Source organism: Dromaius novaehollandiae, chromosome 22 (genome assembly GCF_036370855.1).
Source record: "Dromaius novaehollandiae isolate bDroNov1 chromosome 22, bDroNov1.hap1, whole genome shotgun sequence".
In the NCBI taxonomy this organism is placed as follows: Eukaryota; Metazoa; Chordata; class Aves; order Casuariiformes; family Dromaiidae; genus Dromaius; species Dromaius novaehollandiae.
This window is the reverse complement of record NC_088119.1, coordinates 11392405-11409100: the sequence shown is the minus strand read 5'-3', so window position 1 is coordinate 11409100 and position 16696 is coordinate 11392405. Positions and strand designations below refer to the sequence as shown.

General features: G+C 63.4%; 3 protein-coding genes across 4 annotated transcripts; all 3 read right to left on the bottom strand.

The window, feature by feature from the left end:
• Window positions 1–1634: 1634 nt before the first annotated feature.
• Window positions 1635–4301, bottom strand: G6PC1 (glucose-6-phosphatase catalytic subunit 1). The gene is made up of 5 exons (XM_064524821.1): window positions 3918–4301; window positions 3619–3728; window positions 2992–3100; window positions 2698–2813; window positions 1635–2593 (listed from the first exon to the last, which is right to left on the bottom strand). The coding sequence occupies exons 1-5, from the start codon at window positions 4145–4147 to the stop codon at window positions 2094–2096; spliced, it is 1065 nt and encodes a 354-aa protein (XP_064380891.1). The 5' UTR covers window positions 4148–4301; the 3' UTR covers window positions 1635–2093.
• A 1575-nt stretch (window positions 4302–5876) lies between these two features.
• LOC112991223 (amine oxidase [copper-containing] 3-like) lies at window positions 5877–10689 on the bottom strand. 2 transcript variants are annotated; one of them, XM_064524813.1, is made up of 5 exons: window positions 10560–10689; window positions 8149–9775; window positions 7749–8034; window positions 6875–7004; window positions 5877–6803 (listed from the first exon to the last, which is right to left on the bottom strand). In XM_064524813.1, the coding sequence occupies exons 2-5, from the start codon at window positions 9713–9715 to the stop codon at window positions 6501–6503; spliced, it is 2286 nt and encodes a 761-aa protein (XP_064380883.1). In that variant the 5' UTR covers window positions 9716–9775; window positions 10560–10689; the 3' UTR covers window positions 5877–6500. The 2 variants fall into 2 exon arrangements, with proteins under 2 accessions (XP_064380883.1, XP_025969344.2); XM_026113559.2 differs by lacking the exon at window positions 10560–10689 and having other exon boundaries at window positions 8149–9912.
• On the bottom strand, window positions 10606–16335 carry LOC112991214 (amine oxidase [copper-containing] 3-like). Its single transcript, XM_026113551.2, has 4 exons — window positions 14766–16335; window positions 12391–12676; window positions 11771–11900; window positions 10606–11217 (listed from the first exon to the last, which is right to left on the bottom strand). Exons 1-4 carry the CDS (start codon window positions 16333–16335, stop codon window positions 10933–10935), a joined length of 2271 nt encoding a protein of 756 aa, XP_025969336.2. The 3' UTR covers window positions 10606–10932.
• Window positions 16336–16696: the final 361 nt, after the last annotated feature.

The following is a 16696-nucleotide window of genomic DNA, read 5'->3' as shown; positions in this document are numbered from 1 at the left end:
TTGCTAGCACCCCTCACTGCTGGTTAATATGCAGCCTGCTGCACTCTGGACTCCACAATCCCCTCCGTCAGCCAGCTATTGACCCAGCTGTGAAGCTGATGCAAGCAGTTGTCAGATAACACTGACTTCATGCTTACGTCTTAAAGCACTACTGCAGTACATTATTGCAAATTTCATTCATTTGTAGGTGGCCCTGGCAGAACCACATTAACACATATGTGCTAACTCTGTACATGACAATTAAATGCAGATAGAAGCAGCTTCCCAGCACTTTGTTTTGCAGGCAGCTGTACATGGGGCATTTCTTGTAGGTGTGTGCCTAAACATTTCCTTCACTTCTGCTGCCATGAGCTTGAGCTTACTGTACCATTCTCTACTCCCAAGTGGTGGTTTTGCCCCCACCTCTGCCATAGTTACTCTTACTCTTCTACACAGTGAGAAATGTCTATGGAAAGGAAGCCCCTGGAATTAATAAAAAAAAAAAAAAACCCTACTCCATAGTATTCCTTCAGTTTGCCTTTTCTGCGAGGATGATTCCTGGAGGCTGTTACAACCTTGGCTGCAGAAACAAAAGAGGTGGTGTGGAGACAGTGTGAAAAAGCACATGGCAGGTAGTCGGGAAATAGGTTTTTCTACCCCCTCCCCCCAAATGTTGGAACTGGCATGACAGGTTTAGTCCAAGTCTTGGTAATAAACAATTAGAGGAAGAGAAAACCTCTGTCATAAACCTACAGGATAGCAACAACCACAGCACATACAGTTTCCCTCCCATGGCTACTTGCAGCTGTCATTCAGCAAAGAGCAAAACAGCTCCTTTGCCAGTTATTGAGCTGTTTGTGAACAGCAGGATTAGGCTAGGGGTCAAGGCTGTGCAGGACAGCAGCTCCTGTTGCGGGCAGGCGGGCCGGGGCTGGGGCCGCCGGGCAGAGCCGAGCCGGGCTGGGCCGGGCTGAGCCCAGCCGGCTGCCCCAAGGCTCCACGTCGCTGCGGCTCAGCCCAGCCCAGAGGAGCCGGCCGATCCGAAAGCCGCGCTTGCTGCCCCAACAGCGCAGGGACACAAGCACATCCTCCGTCTGCACGCAGTGCACCTGGCAGCCCAGAAAATTGGCCCTGAAGCAGCTTTGCTCCCTGCCCTGCATGGCACAGCCAGATTTGGGCCAGGACAGCTCCCTGCGCTTCCATGGCAGCTCTGGGGTTTTCCATTTCTCCATGCTGCATTTTCTGGGCCGCAGCGACACGGGGACCAGCCCGGAGCCTGCAAGTCGGGGGGGGGGGGGGGGGGGACATTTGCTGAGCTCCATCAGCCAGAGTGCATGGGGGCTCCCGGCAGCTAACAAGCGTTAACACCTGCTGAGCGAAACCCTTCAGCAGCCGGGGCCATGAGGCGAGTGGGGAAATGCTCGGCACTGCCCCAGCGCATCCTCTTCCGCGGCACCCGAGGCAACGGGCAGGGAGGAGCCGGGGAGCCTGGCGCTGCCGCCCCAGCACTGACAGGGGACAGATGCGCAGTCCCTGGTGGAGACGTCATCGCTCCCTCCAATACTCTGCCATGGCCCTCACGGGGCGGCACACCGCTCCCGGCAATCTGCCCGCGTTCCGGCTTGCCAGCCACTGGGACACCCCAACTCACGGACTAAATACGCTGTTGGCTTTAATAAAATAGCCATGAATACAGATACACCCATGTGTGCATATATACACCCACACACACGTTTTTTTAATATATATATATGTATATATGCATATATATATACACACACACACACACACACACACACATACACACACATACATTTAAAAAACCAAACAAACGTGCATGCACGTACCCCGCACTACGTTGCCCGGCAGCGAGTGGCAGCGCACGGGGCACGCGGAGGACCGTGGGGGCGGTCAGGCCTCGGGACGGCCTGGCTCACGCAAGCCGGGGCTCCATCTCCAAGCGTTGCCCCCCCACCGGCCGGCTGGCGCCTGCCCCTCCGCCGCGGAGCTGCCTCGTCCGCGGCCCCGCGCGCTGGGGGACCGTCCGCGGGTTCGGTCCGTGCGGATTCCGGGACGGCGCGGCAGCGGCGGCGTTACCTGCGGGGCCGCCCGCCCTAGACGTCCTTCTTGCCCCCGGGGGCCAGGAGCCGCGAGAGGCAGTAGGGGACGAGGCCGACGGTGGCCAGGGGCACGGCCGCGCTCTTGCAGAAGGAGAGGAGGTAGAAGAGCAGCTGCGCGTGCGCCGGCGGCTTGAAGGCGTCGAAGAGGTGCAGGACGAGGAGGGAGGCGGCGGCGCAGCCCAGGCGGAAGGGCAGCGGCGGGGGGCCGCGGGGGGCGGGCGCGCGGGCGTGCAGGGCCAGCCCCAGCCCGCAGAGCGTCCCCAGGTTCCTGAGCAGGCTGGCGAAGGGGGTGGTGTCCAGGTGGACCCACTCGGGGCGGGCGCACCACCGCCGCGCCTTGGCCAGGGTCCACAGCAGGTCGACCCCCAGCACCTGCAGCAGCGCGTACAGCCCCAGGGCGAAGCCCAGCAGGAAGGCGGTGACGGCCAGGTACCGGCGCAGGCCGGCGCTGTAGATGGAGCGGACGTGCTGGAAGGTCTCGGCCACGGCCATGCCTGGCGGCAGAGGGGACGCGCTGTCAGCGCCCGCCCGGCCTCCTTGCAGCGGGAGCCGGCGGCACGGCACGGCACAGCCGGGGCGTGTGAGGGGACGCGCTCACCTGAGATGACCCCCGCAATGACCTGGTGTGGGAAGTGGGCGGCGATGAAGACGCGGGACAGGCAGACGCAGACCTGCACGGCCCAGAAGCCCGTCCAAAGCACCGTCCACAGCACCCTGCAAAGCCCAACGGCTGTGTCGGCACCGCAGCAGCGTGCCCAGGCCAGCAGCAGACTTGGGGCCGGGGGTTCCCTGCCTGGTGCCCGCTATAACACGTGTGCTCTGGGCCCCGCTCGGCCCCCCAGTCACCAGAGCACCCTCTGCCCCACACAGCTGATTTCGGCACGTGGCTTACCAGTACTTAAGCGTCTTGACCTGCTGCTCCCCCGCGGCCATGGAGAGCAGGGCCGTCACCATGACGTAGTACACGCTAGCAGCGCCCATGGCATGGCCCGAGGGGCTCCCTGCGCGAAAGCAGAGCTCCCAGTGAGACCCCCCCCCCGCTTCGGAGCAGAAATCATGAGCCGCCCTGTGCCAGGGGTGCCCAGGACCTGGGGGGGGGTCTGTGTCAGTGAGTAGTGCAGCACGGCACGGTGCAGCATGGCGTGGGATGGCATAGCACAGCACGGCACAGTGCAGCACAGCACGGTGCAGCACGGCACGGTGCAGCACGGCACGGTGCAGCACAGGGCAGCGCAGCAGGGCACGGCGCAGCAGGGCACAGGGCTTCAGGAGCAACCACCAGCTCCCAGCCCATCCACGGGGCAGAGAACAGGGCCACCCTCGCCGGCGCGCGGAGCACGCAGCGCGCACGAGTGCAGCCCGCGCCGCCCCCTGCGCAAAGCGCCCCGAGCACCGCGGCCAAAGTGCAGCCGGGGCAGCCGGGGCGGGGGAGGCCGGGGGCCGTGCAGCAGGCGCCGGTGCCGCGCCGCGGGGCAAGGTCCCTGCGCGCTGCCTCCCCGCCGGGCGCGGGGGCTCCTACCTGGGCCGGTCTCGCAGGTGAGCGGGAACTGCTGGATCCGCGGGGCCGAGGCGTTGCGGTAATAGTCCGTCTCGTGCACCCACCAGTACGGCCTCTCCCCGAAGAGCAGCCTGGAAGGAGGCAGGAGCCGGGGCTGCCGCAGCAGGCGGAGGCACGAACGCGGCGCCGCCCCAGCCGGCCACGGGCACTGGCACCGGCACCAGCAGCGAGCGGCGCGGGGGTCCCGCCGGCAGCAGCAGCGGCGCGGGGCTGACGTGGAGCGGGCAGCGGCTGCCCGGCCCCGGGACGGGGCCACTCACCACTTGAAGACGAGGTTGAGCCAGTCGCCGACGACAGCCACCCAGAGGAGCCGGATGCCCACGGGCCGGCGCAAGTGGAACCAGAGCGGGAAGAGGACGAAGAAGGTGTTGCGGAGGTCGGCGGCGAAGGAGACGAAGAGGAACCAGTCCTGGGCGCCCTGGAAGTGCACCTGCAGCAGGTGCGTGGCCCGGATGCCCGCGTCGTGCAGCAGGTTCATGCCCGCCTCCATCCTCGGCCGCCTGCAGCCCTGCTCCGGCTGCCCCCGCACCGCCGCCGCGCCGCTTTATACCCGGCAGCTCTTGTTTGCCACTGCAGGTCGCTCGTCCCTGCGCTGATCTTTGGACCCAGAACCACTTTTGCCAAAGGTGCATCACCGGGGGGTTGTTACAAACACGTCGGGAACAACTTACGTAAAAGGGGAAAACGGCGCGGGGGAACCGGCGCGGCGCTGGGCCCTGCAGCCCCCTTGACCCTTCACCGCCCCGGCCCCCGCTGGGATCGCGCAGCCCCGCAGCAGCCCAGCATCTGCTCTCGTGCCGGGAGGGCGAAGCGGCCGCAGCCGAAGTCCGGGAGCGGTGCATCCCCCTCCGGGAGCGGGGCAGAGCCAAAGCGCGGTGTTTGGGCGCACACGTCCTCTTAAGGCAGTTAACCAAATTAGAGACCTGTCCCACGGTATTTAATGGCAAAAGACCGGCAGTGCTGCGATGGAGCCGCAGGCGCAGAAGGAGCAGCGCGGGGGCTCTGCTGGCGGCTTTGTGCTGGGGGCCGGCGCGGCGCTTGGCGTGGCAGGAGCAGCCGCCCCGGCCCTGCTCCAAATGCACGGCCTGCAGTTTGTGCAGAAAAGGGACTATTGCAACACAGGCGTCCCAGCTGCTCGGCTCGGGGTCCTCACCCCCAAGCAGTTTTGGCCAGCGTTGAGGAATTCAACAAAGTTGGCTCCCGCCTCAAAAATAGTTTTTGAGACAGCAATAAATCCTCCCCGAAAGATTTCACCGCAGAAAATGGGGGCAGAAGGTGCTGGGGGCCAGCCCTGCTTGGAGGGGGGGGAGGTTGCGGCACAAAACTGGGGACAGAAAAGGGGAAACAGGACCGGCTGCCTCCTTCCAGCCGGGCCAGGGCCGAGAGCCACAGGCTGCCGGCAGCCCTTCCTCTCCCGCTCCTCCGAGGACGAGGAGGGAGGATGCCCCGGGGCTGGCAGCCGGCAGCCCTGGTACCGCACTGGGCTGGGGACGGAGTATCCCGTGCTGCGCCGCGCGGGCGACGGAGCATCCCCGCCTCGTGCCGTGCTCGCGGCCATCCCGGGCCGGGCGACGGAGACGCCACACGCAGCCGCGCTTCCTCCATGCCCACGGCTCCTGCCGTGCAAACTCATCCCCGCTCCAGCGGACGGGGCTGCCAGGACGCGTTCCTGCCCCCCGCGCTCCCGTCAACGCCAAGCCGGGAACGAGCCGGCCGCCTGGGGACACGGCGTTCCCGCGGCAGCACGGCCGGGCACGCGCCGCGGCGCCTGGCTCTCCCTCCTGCACCGGCGCATTGTCACTCGCCAGCACGGGCAGAGTCCACCGGTGAGCCCGGGGCGCACGAGCAGGCCTGGCGCCGTGGGGATGGGCGCCAGCTCCCACGGCCCCGGCGCCGCGCACGCGGCCGGCAGCACCCGGGCAAGGGTCTGTGAGCCATGGACTGAGCGTGCTGGGCAGCAGCCAAGGCCGGCAGCCAGGGAGCCTGCCGGGTACAGCCGTTACACATTAACTGCCTTGTTTGTCCCCTCTTTTCCTGCACATGGGGGCCTGGAGCGCTGCGGGCAGTGTGCCAGCCCTCGGCAGAGCCCGGAGACGCAGCGAGGCCTCGCGCGTGCGGCCGAGAGCAGCGCGGCGACGCTCGGCACAAGGCGCTGCCCCTTCCCCAGGCCGGTGCCGGCTGGGAGCCCGGCGGCACTGATGAGCCAGGCAAGAGCGCAGTTGGGAAACGCACCCGGGTGCCCGTTTATTGCAAGAGGTCCGCGGCAGCGCTGGGGGGCCCTGGACCGCCAGCCACCCCGGTGCTGCAGCGGGGGCCCCGGCCAGCTCCCGGCACGCCGTCCCCGTGCCCGGCCCAGGGTGGGGGTGATGTGGGGGGGGCCCGGCTTCACCCCAGCACCTGGGGGCAGCGGGGACATCTCGCTCGGGGCTGCTTGCAGGAGCTGTCGGCGCTGCGAGGGCAGCACGCAGCCCTGGGCGCCCGGCTGCAGCGACCCGCGTCTGGCCCCGCGGACAGGCTCCGCGCGCTGCAGGGCTGCGAGGGCGGCTGGGCACAGGCGGACGCCGGGGGCAGCGTCCCGGAGCGGCACCCAAGCTGCATCCGCAGCCCCGGGCGCCCGCCCGACGTTGGCGAGGCGGCAGGAGCCCCGGCCTGTGCCCGGCCCCCCGGGCACCTCGAGGCACCGTTTTGCAGGGGTTCGGGGCCGCCTCCCGGGCCCGGGGTGATGCAGCAGTGCCGAAAGGGGAGCGGAGCCCCTCGGCAAACCCGACGCTGCAGCGCGGGGTGCAGCAGGGGGTCGGGGGGGGGGCAGGCGCCGGGGGCACCCGCAGGGCGGCAGGAGGGGGTCAGGGCTGCGGCGGCAGCATGCTGAGGCTGAGGTTGAGGAAGCCGCCGTAGCGGAAGGGGGGCAGGTGGGGGGCGCAGGCGGCTGCCGCGGTCGAGCAGCCCAGGGGGTGGGCGCTGCAGCCCCCCGCGTCCCGCTCGCCCCCGAGGTAAACGCTGTCGGGGGAGTCGGCCGAGGGGTCCTTGTCGAAGTAGTTGTAGGGCCGGAGGATGAAGCCGACGCTGGTGCCCACCGTCGCCGTGTTGGGGACGTCCTCGGCGTGGGGGACGTGCAGGAAGCCCAGGGAAATCCAGGCCACCAGGTCCTGGGCAGGAGAGGGCCCGTCACGGGGGGCCCGGCCCCACGGCAGGGCGCGAGCCCCAGCGCCCCACTCACCTCGCCGGCGATGGTCTCGTTGTCAATGAAGTCGGCGAAGGCGACGGTGGGCGTCCAGGGGTCGTTCTGGTTGTAGACGCTGGAGCTGGCGGGCTCCTCTTCCTTGCGCCGGGTGACGGCCAGCTGGTACCTGCAGGCCGGGGCTGCGCCGTGGGCACGGGCCGCACGGGAGGGGGGGGGGGGGGGCCGCCGCTCGCAGCCCTGCGGCCAACTTCAGCCCATCCGCCCACCCGAGCACGGGCCGTTAAACCGCGCCCGGTGACGAGCCAGCGCTGCGCGTGGCTGAAGCATTTCCAGAAGACGCAGCCCCGGCGCGGGGTGCCACAACCCAGCGACACGGGAGCGGCCCTGGGGAGCGCACGCACCCCGAGCCGGACTTACCTGGGGGGCTCCTGGCTGCCATGGCCAAGACGTGCTAGGAGGGGCATTGAGCCGCGCTTCCGGGGGCTTTGAGACAAAACACGCGCCCTCCCTGCCCGAGCCTCCCCGGGGGGCCGGCGGGGAGCCCCCGAGCCGGACGCCGGCCTCGTCCACGGCCCTTCGCGACTGCAAGCCCCACGTGCCCCGGCGCCGCGGAGCAGGGCGCTGCTCCCCCCGGGGCCCCCGCTCCCCCCAACGCCGCGGAGCAGGGCGCTGCTCCCCCCGGGGCCCCCGCTCCCCCCAACGCCGCGGAGCAGGGCGCTGCTCCCCCCGGGGCCCCCGCTTCCCCCCAACGCCGCGGAGCAGGGCGCTGCTCCCCCCGGGGCCCCCGCTCCCCCCCAACGCCGCGGAGCAGGGCGCTGCTCCCCCCGGGGCCCCCCGCTCCCCCCAACGCCGCGGAGCAGGGCGCTGCTCCCCCCGGGGCCCCCCCCGCTCCCCCCGGGGCCCCGCGCACCTGCCCCAGCTGAGGGCCCGCTCCAGGCGGCTGCTGGGCGGCAGGGGCTCCCCGGGGGAGCTGGCGATCTGCAGGCGGTAGCTGCGCGGGTGGCCCCAGCGGTTGCGCTGGGCGCTGGCGAAGGTGAGGTAGCGGGGCAGGCGCCCGCCCAGGGGGAAGGCCGCCTCGTCCTCCCGCTGCGGGCGCGCCTTGCGCAGCACCGGCCGCTCCACGGTGTGCCGCCCGCTCCAGGGGTCCCGCACCAGCTCGTACTCCATGTCCTGGGTCTCCAGCCAGTTCGGCTGCCCTGGGGAGGCCGAGGGAGGCAGCGCTCGCGCCACGCGCCCCGGGCACGGCCGCGGTCGTGGAGACCCGCGGCCGCCCGCTCCGGGAGCCCCCCGCCGCCCCCGGAGGCACCTACCGCCGACGTCCAGGTCCGCCTTGTAGTGGAAGTGGTGGAGGTGCATGGTGCCCAGCGTGTGCGGCCCGACCCTGTTGCCGTAGTCGGTGCCTCGGCCGTGGAGGAAGGAGGAGCTGATGTAGCCGGTGGCGTGCGCCCGCACCTCCAGCGCCCCGCTGGCGTAGAACAAGAAGTCCCAGACGTAGTCGTAGTTGATGAGGGTGGAGACGGCGCGGAGGACCAGGGCGGTCCGCCGCAGCCCGCCGTAGTAGGCCGAGTGGGCGTCGGAGAAGTGGCGGCGCAGCGGGAGCGCCGCGTCGTGCTCGAAGACGCACAGCGAGGCGCGGTTGGCGCGGGGGGCGTCCGCCTCGGCCAGGTAGTGCCGGTCCACGTAGGCGGCCAGGTAGGGGCAGTCGACGCCCCGCACCAGCTCGTAGGCAAAGCGGCCGATGCCGAAGCTGCCGTCGAGGTAGCGGGTCGACATGCCGCCGGGGCAGTTGGAGCCGTAGAGGGCCAAGGCCTCCTGCAGGCTCAGCTCGTAGAGCAGCCGCTCGCCGCGGAAGCGCACGTCGAAGAGGCGGGGGCCGGAGCTGGGGCTCATGCCGAAGGCGAAGCTCCAGCCCTGGAAGGTGACGCGGTTGCGGTGGACGCGGTAGCGGGGACCCTGGGGCTCGTAGGACAGCGGCGCGGGGGGGCCGGGCGGGCGCTGGGGACGCATCGAGCCCAGCGTTGCCGCCGCGGGCTTCTCGATCCGGACCACGGGCAGCGAGCCGGCCGTGAACTCGGCCTCCAGTGCCCCCACGCTGGCGAAGTACCTGCCGTTGTAGAAGACCTGGCGCAGGCGCCAGCGGGAGACGTCGAGGTCCCCGTGGTCCACCAGCACCTCCAGCCCCACCGGCGAGAGGAAGAAGCCGGTGCCGGGCACGGCCTGGAAGAAGACGAACCAGGTGTCGCGGTCGCCGGACTGGAAACCGCGGGGGGCGGCAGTGAGCGCAGCCAGGTCGCTGCCGTCCGACTCGCAGCAGGCGTCGAGGAAGCGCGGCGCCCGGCGCAGCTCCTGCCGCAGGAGCGCGTCGATGTCCGCGTACTCCTTGGCGGTAACGGGGCGGCGGTGGTACGGCACCTTCCCCCCGTACTTCTGCACCGTGACGTCCCAGTGGTAGGTCGGCGTCGGCAGCGGACCCACCACGTACTCGGTGATGTTGGGGTCCGGCTGGTTACCCAAGTACAGGACGGCCAGCGCCTCCCGCGCGGGGCGGGGCCCCCCGCCGTCCAGGAACCGCAGCACCTCCGCCTTGGCGGGGACCTGCACGTCGACCGAGGAGATGCAGTTGTCGGAGGGCAAAGCACGCGAGGCGTCCACCAGCGGCACCCCGAGGTTTTCCTGCAGGTACCGCACCACCTGGACCATTTCTTCCGGGCTCAGATCAGCAAAAACCAGGCTCTGGCCGTCGTCAGTGTCCTCCTGCTCCGGGCGCTGGTGCTGGCAGATGCTGGGAGCCCTTCCCCTGGTCAGCAGCACACAGACCAGGGCGAATATCGTGGCCAAAGCCAGAACGAGGAGGATGAGCACGGTTTTCACGTTCATGTCTGCCGCAGCACTGAGTGCTCGCGCTGGCTCCCAGCTGCAAAACCCTCACGGAGTGACCTGCCAGCAGAAGGGGCCTGTTTTGTTTTTTTCCTCTGTTTTTTGGATAGGGAACAGCCCGGATGAGCTTGCAGGGAGGGTGCAGGGCCAGAGGGGGATGTCCTCAGACATGCCTAGGATTTGCTGGAAGCCATAAAAGGCAACTTTGCTCCACTTCCCCAAACAAATCACGTTTTTAAGTAAACTTAATGCTGCTGCATCCGTCCCTCCCCTGTTCTCCCTCGTGCAGTGCTGCAGACTGAGCGGACAAATCCACTCTCTTGGGGGAAAATAACCGCGCCTCCTTTTCCCCTTAATCCAGCAGCCAGCAGAGCCAGCAAGGCCCACGCTCGTTCACACGGTGCCTCGGCGAGCGCAGCGCTGCGGCCCCGTCCTGCCCGTTAACGGCAGGGCAACGCTGCTGCCTGCACGCGGGCGGCACGCCACTGCTGGCGATGAGCCCGCACGTGGGAAGCCACCGGCGCTGCAGCCGGTGGGGAGGGCTGCTCTTGCCGCCCCAGCGACACCTCCTGACCGCTGGCCACGGCTTTGCGCAGGGGGCACGAAGGCTGCCGAGCCCAGCGAGCATCCTCAGGACCGGGAGCTGCCTCGGCTCTGTCCCCAGAATCATCTCCATGACCCCGGCACCAGCCCGAGGGCCGGCAGCAGAGCCAGCGCCCGCCTCCCCCGGGACCTGCCACCATCACTCGCCCCGGCCACCCCCCTCCTGCCATCCTGTGCCCGGCGGCCACTCCAAGCCTCGATTTGTGAACACAGGTAACGGCAATGAGCTGGCACACCCCACCTGGCAGATACTGCTGCCTCATAAGAACAAGACGCTTGAGACTGCACCGGACTGGAATCAGACTTCATTTCTTTAAACCTGAGATAGGCACTACACAGCATTTGCTGCTACAGCAGAGGGACAGCGTTTTTTCCTCGCTTTCCTCCTGCAAGACTCAAATTCAGCAGTTAATAGAGAGGGCAATGCATGCTCCCATCTGGCAGCATGCCAGGAAGGTTATGCCTCCCCTTTAAAGAGCACTATTTAAAAGCAATGATAACAAGCAAAGTTGTACAACTGGAAGTTGAGACAACTTCATTACAAAAATGAAAATAGGGGACAGAACAGTCAACCTAGTACCTTTGACTATGTCTCCTAACACCATCCTGTAACGTTAAAGCCTGCTCGTATTTTGGAAACCGTCATAGGTGAACGGGGGAAAGTTTGGCAAACAGGAGGCCCTTTTGGGCAGGCATGCGACAGAGTTGATTTCACAGGCAGTAAAGTCCTGCTCACTGGTGAAAAAGACACCATCATGTGAGTATATGGAAGGGTCCAGGTCATAGTAGTTGTAAGGTCTCAGGAGAAAGCCAACAGAGTTTCCCACTGTCACGGTGTTGGGAATATCCTCAGAGTGTGGGATGTGAAGGAAACCAGCGGTTATCCAGGCAACCAGGTCCTAGGCAGGGAAGAGAGTTACGTGACTGATGATTTCCAGAACCTACAGCTGGAGTGACTGAAATCTGCACATAAGCCATAGAAAGTTATAGAAAGAGCAGGAAGGGACCTTTGAGGCATCCAGCCCAACCCACATTCCCACACTCAGAGCTCCTCCTTCCTGGCAAAGATTTCCCTCCTTTCCCCAAAGACCTGCCTGCAGCTAGGGCTGCAGACATCCACCAGGCAGAGGGACCTTTGCTCTGATCCCCCTGGCCAATCCCTATCCTCGTGGAGATTTTCCTCACATTTCACTGGTATTTCTCCATGAGTGGAAATGAACTCCCACTCTGGAGCTGCGTGCTCCGATCAAAGCGATGAACAGATACACAGAAAAGGGGATGCTCCAACCCACTTTCCTCCTTCCTTGAGACTCTGCTGCTCTCCCAGCTGAGCCCACTGTCCTGCAAGCAATGCCTAGGATCGCTTGGCCGGTCTTTCTGGGGCAGCTCCAACACTCCCGCTCAGCCCGTAGCCAGGTATCACAAGCTTCAGCACTGCAGACCCCGGCTCACCTCGTTGGTGATTGTTTCGTTGTTGATGAAGTCAGCAAAGGCGACAGTGGGCATCCATGGATCATTCTGGTTGTAGATACTGGTGCTGGTGGGTTCCTCTTCCTTTCTCCTGGTGACAGCCAGCTTGTACCTGAGGACCAGAAAAGAGATGAGAACCTCTCAGAGCAGCTGTGGGCGAGGGCAGGGAGGTACCACTCCCAAGCAGACAGTGCTAGGACCTGCAAGGCTTCTTACAAGCGTTTACTGGCCACAGTGGGTAACAGCAAGACAGCTCCAGCACAAGGTGGGAACTCAACCTGACCAAAGTGACCCTTGATGATGGGAAGGGGGACAAGGGGGTTGTCCCGGAGGCCAAGGGTCAGGGCATGTCGTGGGCACCCATCATAGGTGAAGTGGAAACCCATTCTAAGGAAGGGATAGCGAAAGCATTGCCAGGGTGCCGAATGCCCGGGGAGCACATAGGCAACAGCCCCCTGGAACAGGGCACAGCTAAATACTACTCCCCAGAGAATCTGCAGATCTCAAGACTGGTCCTACAAAGTAACCCCAGCCCAAGGGAGTGTCTGCCAGGTCCACGCAATCTGGAAAACCGGGTGTCACTGTTAGGAGAGCAGCCTGACCTTGCCCAGCTGATGGCCTTCTCCATGGAGCTGGTTTCGGGCATGTGTTCCCCTGCAAAACTGATGATCTGGATCCTGTAACCACGCTGGTGACCCCACTTGTTTTTGCTGTCGGCTGCAAAGTAGATGTATCTGGGCATCTTTGATTGGTGCCGGAACGCAGCCTGGTCCTCTGTGTCCAGGACTTTCTTGGTGAGCCGTGGTCGCTCTATCTGCAGCTCTGGGCTCCAGGGGGCCCGTGCCATCTCAAATGCCATGTCATGGGCCACCAGGGAGTTTTTCACCCCTACGAAGCAAAAGCAAAGCCACTGAGGAGCTTCCCTGCAGCCCCCTGCTCCCCACAGACAACTGCAGTCAGGGCTTGTTCTCCCCATCTTCCCTTCCACACCCCAGGTTCTGAGTGCTGTTTTCTGCATGTGAGAGCAGTTGCTGCTCTGCAGCTCCACAGCAGCATGACTATTTATCTAACCCAGACAACACCGCTACTCTTGCCCTTTGTGAGGAATCAGAAGATGGAAGTCCTGTCCAAGGGCAGAAGAACAAGTTTGCTTCCCAGTGAAGCCCAGCCTAATTAACCCAAGCACCTGATGGCCCAGCCATCGGTGTTTCTCATTGCTCATTAGCAAGCATCCTGCAGTCAGGGGAGCACTGTGAAGAACACAGACTCCAAGCACATTTGCACATCACAGAACTTCAGCAGTTCTGTGCAGTTCAGGTCTTTCCACAAACAAGGCTCGTCAGCTGGAGGCTCAGACCAACAGGAGAGGCACAAGAGCAAATAAGTCTCGGAATAAGATGGGCAGGAGCTGGCTGAGAGCACTCCAGGGCCAGGGCTGGCACGGCAGTGCCCAGGGCAGCTGGCAGAGGGGCCTGTGCTGGGCTCCCCAGCCGCCAGGTCAGGCAGGCAGCTGCAAACCGTTGCCAAGCTCCCCAGTCTGGGGGTGGTGGTGGTGTAACTCCCTCACATGCCCTACTCGCCTCTGTCCCATTACAGAGTTTCCTAGTTTGTGTAAAAGCCATTTCAGAGCAGAACCTCTAGCCACCCCAGAAGATTTGACCAGACCCTTGGGACTTGCTTGTGCTACTGAGATAGCAGGACTGGAGTCCTGAGCCAGGACCCGCCTGAACACGCTGTAATGAAGGTCAGCGGCAGATGTCAGAGACCTACGAAAAAATATCCACACTCAGCAGCCACCATGGTTCTTGCTTTCTTCCCTTCTATGAAGTGAGCAAGACTTCTAACCCCACACCTTCCTTTTCAGGGATAGCAGTTATAGTCTGATATTTTGCCTGCCTTTTCCATATTTTTCCAGTTTTGCAGTCCTCTGTCCTGATCCAAGTACTTAAAACTTATCCCAAAACCACATAGAAAAGTCTTTAAATTTGTGTTTCCCAATGATTATAGAATTAGTAAGTTTTTCTATATATAACAAGGGCATGCAGCAGATGGTATTTCAGCAAGAGGGTGGGGACAGAGCACATTTGTGACAGAGGTGCAGTACATAAATGGTAGCGTGAGATCTAATAAACCACAGCCTGTGCTCCAGCGGCTGCTGTGAGTGAAGGATGCCGTGCACCCCTGGCAAAGCACAGCAGAGCTGAGCTCGCAGCTGGCTGTACATTCACAACTGGCTGCCTGCCCAGGATCTTACTGCTTTGCCTGGAGCTCTAGGAACAGGGCAGCTGGCTGTCCCACTTGCACGCAGCCAGCAAGGACAACTGGAAAAGCTGTAAAAAGAAAAAGGAATGTGAGCTGGAAATCACATCCACCCCAGCTAACCAGCCTGATCAACTCAGATCATCATTTGGTGTTCAGGATACCTGGGCATCAGAAGAGGCTAAGGAGGGTGAAGGTACCAGAGGGAAAAATCCCGGCTTCTGCAGAGCCACAGAGGTGTCAAGACCAACAGAGCTGGGACAGGGACTGTTTGCCTGCGGGAGCCTGGGGCCAGCACACAGTGCCCAGCATGTGCAGGTGAAAGAACGGGCAGAAAAGAAGTGCCAATGCCAGTGACCTCGCAGCAGACTGTTCGGGGCTGCACACAGAGGAACTGAAAATGCAGGAACCACAAGCACAGGCAACCACCCCCTTCCTACTAAGGGGCATGAGCTGGTCATACCACAGTGCCAGCTTTATCCAGCCTGGGAAGCTGCAGCCCCACACTGCACTTATGGACAACTGCATGGGACAGAGGAAGCAGAACCTTCCCCAACGTTACAACATTTTCCCCTGCTCTAAGAACAAAAGGGAGACAGCTCTGTGTCCTACTCCACACCAGGAAAGAAAAGCCTGCATAAGGTCCACAAGATGCTCAGTTTTGGGGATCTAAAAATATTAAGTAAGGACACAAAGGAAGACAAGACCCCAGACCTACCTCCCACATCCAAGTCCACTTTATAGTTGATGAAATGGGTGTGTATCGTGCCCAGCGTGTGCTCCCAAACCCTATTGCCGTATCTCAGACCGTCCCCATGGAGGAAGGACGAGCTCACGTACCCCGTGGCTTGGACTTTGGCTTCAATGGCCCCATTCTGGTAGAAGATGAAGTCCCACACGTAGTCGTAGTTGCCCAAAGCTGCAATGGACCGAACAATCAGAGCAGAGTTGACCAGTCCCCCATAGTAGAAGGACTGCAAGTTGGAGTAGTGGCGCCTCAGAGGGGAGCCCAGGTTCTGCTCAAAAACGCACAGGGCGTTTTTACTAGTTCTGGAGACCTGGGACTGAGCAAGGTAGTGCACATCCACGTAAGTTGCTGAATAGGGGCAGTCAACGCCTCGCACCAAGGGAGAACTGAAGCGTCCGATGCCAAAGCTCCCGTCCATGTACCTCGTCGACATCCCCCCAGGACAGTTGGAGCCATACACTGACAAGGCCTCTTGAACGCTGATCTCATAGGCAATCCTCTCCCCCCGATACCTGATGTCAAACAGGCGCATGCCCGTGTTCACACTCATCCCAAAGGCAAAGCTCCAGGCCTGGAAGAGGACGTGGTTGTTCCTGACGCTGTAGCGGGGACCCTGGGGCTCATACTGCACAGGAAACACTGCGGCAGGAGGGGCTCGCGGCTGCATGGATGAGAAGTCCCCGTCCCACGCGGCTTTCTTCACCTTCTCCACGCCGAGGCGGCCCTGCACATAGGCGCTCTCCAGCTGCGCCATGTCCCTGTAGTACTGCCCGTTGTAGAAGACTCTGCTCACCGCCCACTGGGAGATGTCCAGGCTGCTGTGGTCCACCAGCACCTCCAGCCCCAGCGGGTGCAGGAAGAACCCGCTCACGTTCTGAAACAGAACGAACCAGGTGCTCCGATCTCCAGACTGGAAGCCACGGGGAGCTGTTGTCAAGGATGCTAAATTGGTTTCATCATATTCAATTACTTGGTGCATGAAAGATGGAGCTGTGGGGAACACTTGACTCCTTAAAAACCCTGCAATCTGTTTGTATTCAACAGCCAGCGTCGGTCTGCGGTGGTACGGCACCTTCCCCCCGTACTTCTGCACCGTGACGTCCCAGTGGTAGGTCGGCGTCGGCAGCGGACCCACCACGTACTCGGTGATGTTGGGGTCCGGCTGGTTACCCAAGTACAGGACGGCCAGCGCCTCCCGCGCGGGGCGGGGCCCCCCGCCGTCCAGGAACCACAGCACCTCCGCCTTGGCGGGGACCTGCACGTCGACCGAGGAGATGCAGTTGTCGGAGGGCAAAGCACGCGAGGCGTCCACCAGCGGCACCCCGAGGTTTTCCTGCAGGTACCGCACCACCTGGACCATTTCTTCCGGGCTCAGATCAGCAAAAACCAGGCTCTGGCTCCTGGACCCAGTCTTCTCCGTGTTATGGGGCTGGGATTTGCAGCTTGCTGATTGCCTCCCCCTGCTCAGCAACATGCAGGAGAGAATGAAAATTATCATTGCAGCCCCGACCAGAAGAACGTGGGGGAGTCTCGGGTTCATCTCTCCAAGCACAGAGACAGCTTGCAGGGTTCAGCTGCAGCATCCAGAATATGGCTCTCACGGGCAGACCAGACTCTAATTCTGCTCCCGACAGCGGGTGCAAAGGCATCACTTATGAGGTGAGGAGGAAGCCTGGAGCTCACGGGTGACTCAGTTTGCAGATCACAGGTCCCAGCCAGTTCAGCCCGTTTCCTCCCCACCGCAGACACGCCAAGGAAGCGAGCTGCACAGCTGATGCTCAACTCGCTCCTCGAGTTACTGATTGGTTTCTCCGTTGCAGAGAAAACACCAGGAAGAGCCCGGGCCTTGGTCTGCCCAGGGGCCCTTTGCTTCTCCCAGCAAGACAGCCCGTCCTGCCTCA

Excerpts from the sequence above, each read along its gene's own strand:
- G6PC1 (XM_064524821.1), bottom strand. The coding sequence starts at position 4,147 with ATGGAGGCGGGCATGAACCTGCTGCACGACGCGGGCATCCGGGCCACG. Across the intron at positions 3,101-3,618 it reads CACCTGCGAGACCGGCCCAG|GGAGCCCCTCGGGCCATGCC; the intron begins GTAGGAGCCCCC and ends GCTTTCGCGCAG. Across the intron at positions 2,594-2,697 it reads CATTGCGGGGGTCATCTCAG|GCATGGCCGTGGCCGAGACC; the intron begins GTGAGCGCGTCC and ends CTCTGCCGCCAG.
- LOC112991223 (XM_064524813.1), bottom strand. The coding sequence starts at position 9,715 with ATGAACGTGAAAACCGTGCTCATCCTCCTCGTTCTGGCTTTGGCCACG. Across the intron at positions 7,005-7,748 it reads CGGGCCCTCAGCTGGGGCAG|GTACCAGCTGGCCGTCACCC; the intron begins GTGCGCGGGGCC and ends CCCGGCCTGCAG. Across the intron at positions 6,804-6,874 it reads ACGAGACCATCGCCGGCGAG|GACCTGGTGGCCTGGATTTC; the intron begins GTGAGTGGGGCG and ends TCTCCTGCCCAG.
- LOC112991214 (XM_026113551.2), bottom strand. The coding sequence starts at position 16,335 with ATGAACCCGAGACTCCCCCACGTTCTTCTGGTCGGGGCTGCAATGATA. Across the intron at positions 11,901-12,390 it reads AAGGCCATCAGCTGGGCAAG|GTACAAGCTGGCTGTCACCA; the intron begins GTCAGGCTGCTC and ends TCTGGTCCTCAG. Across the intron at positions 11,218-11,770 it reads ACGAAACAATCACCAACGAG|GACCTGGTTGCCTGGATAAC; the intron begins GTGAGCCGGGGT and ends TTCCCTGCCTAG.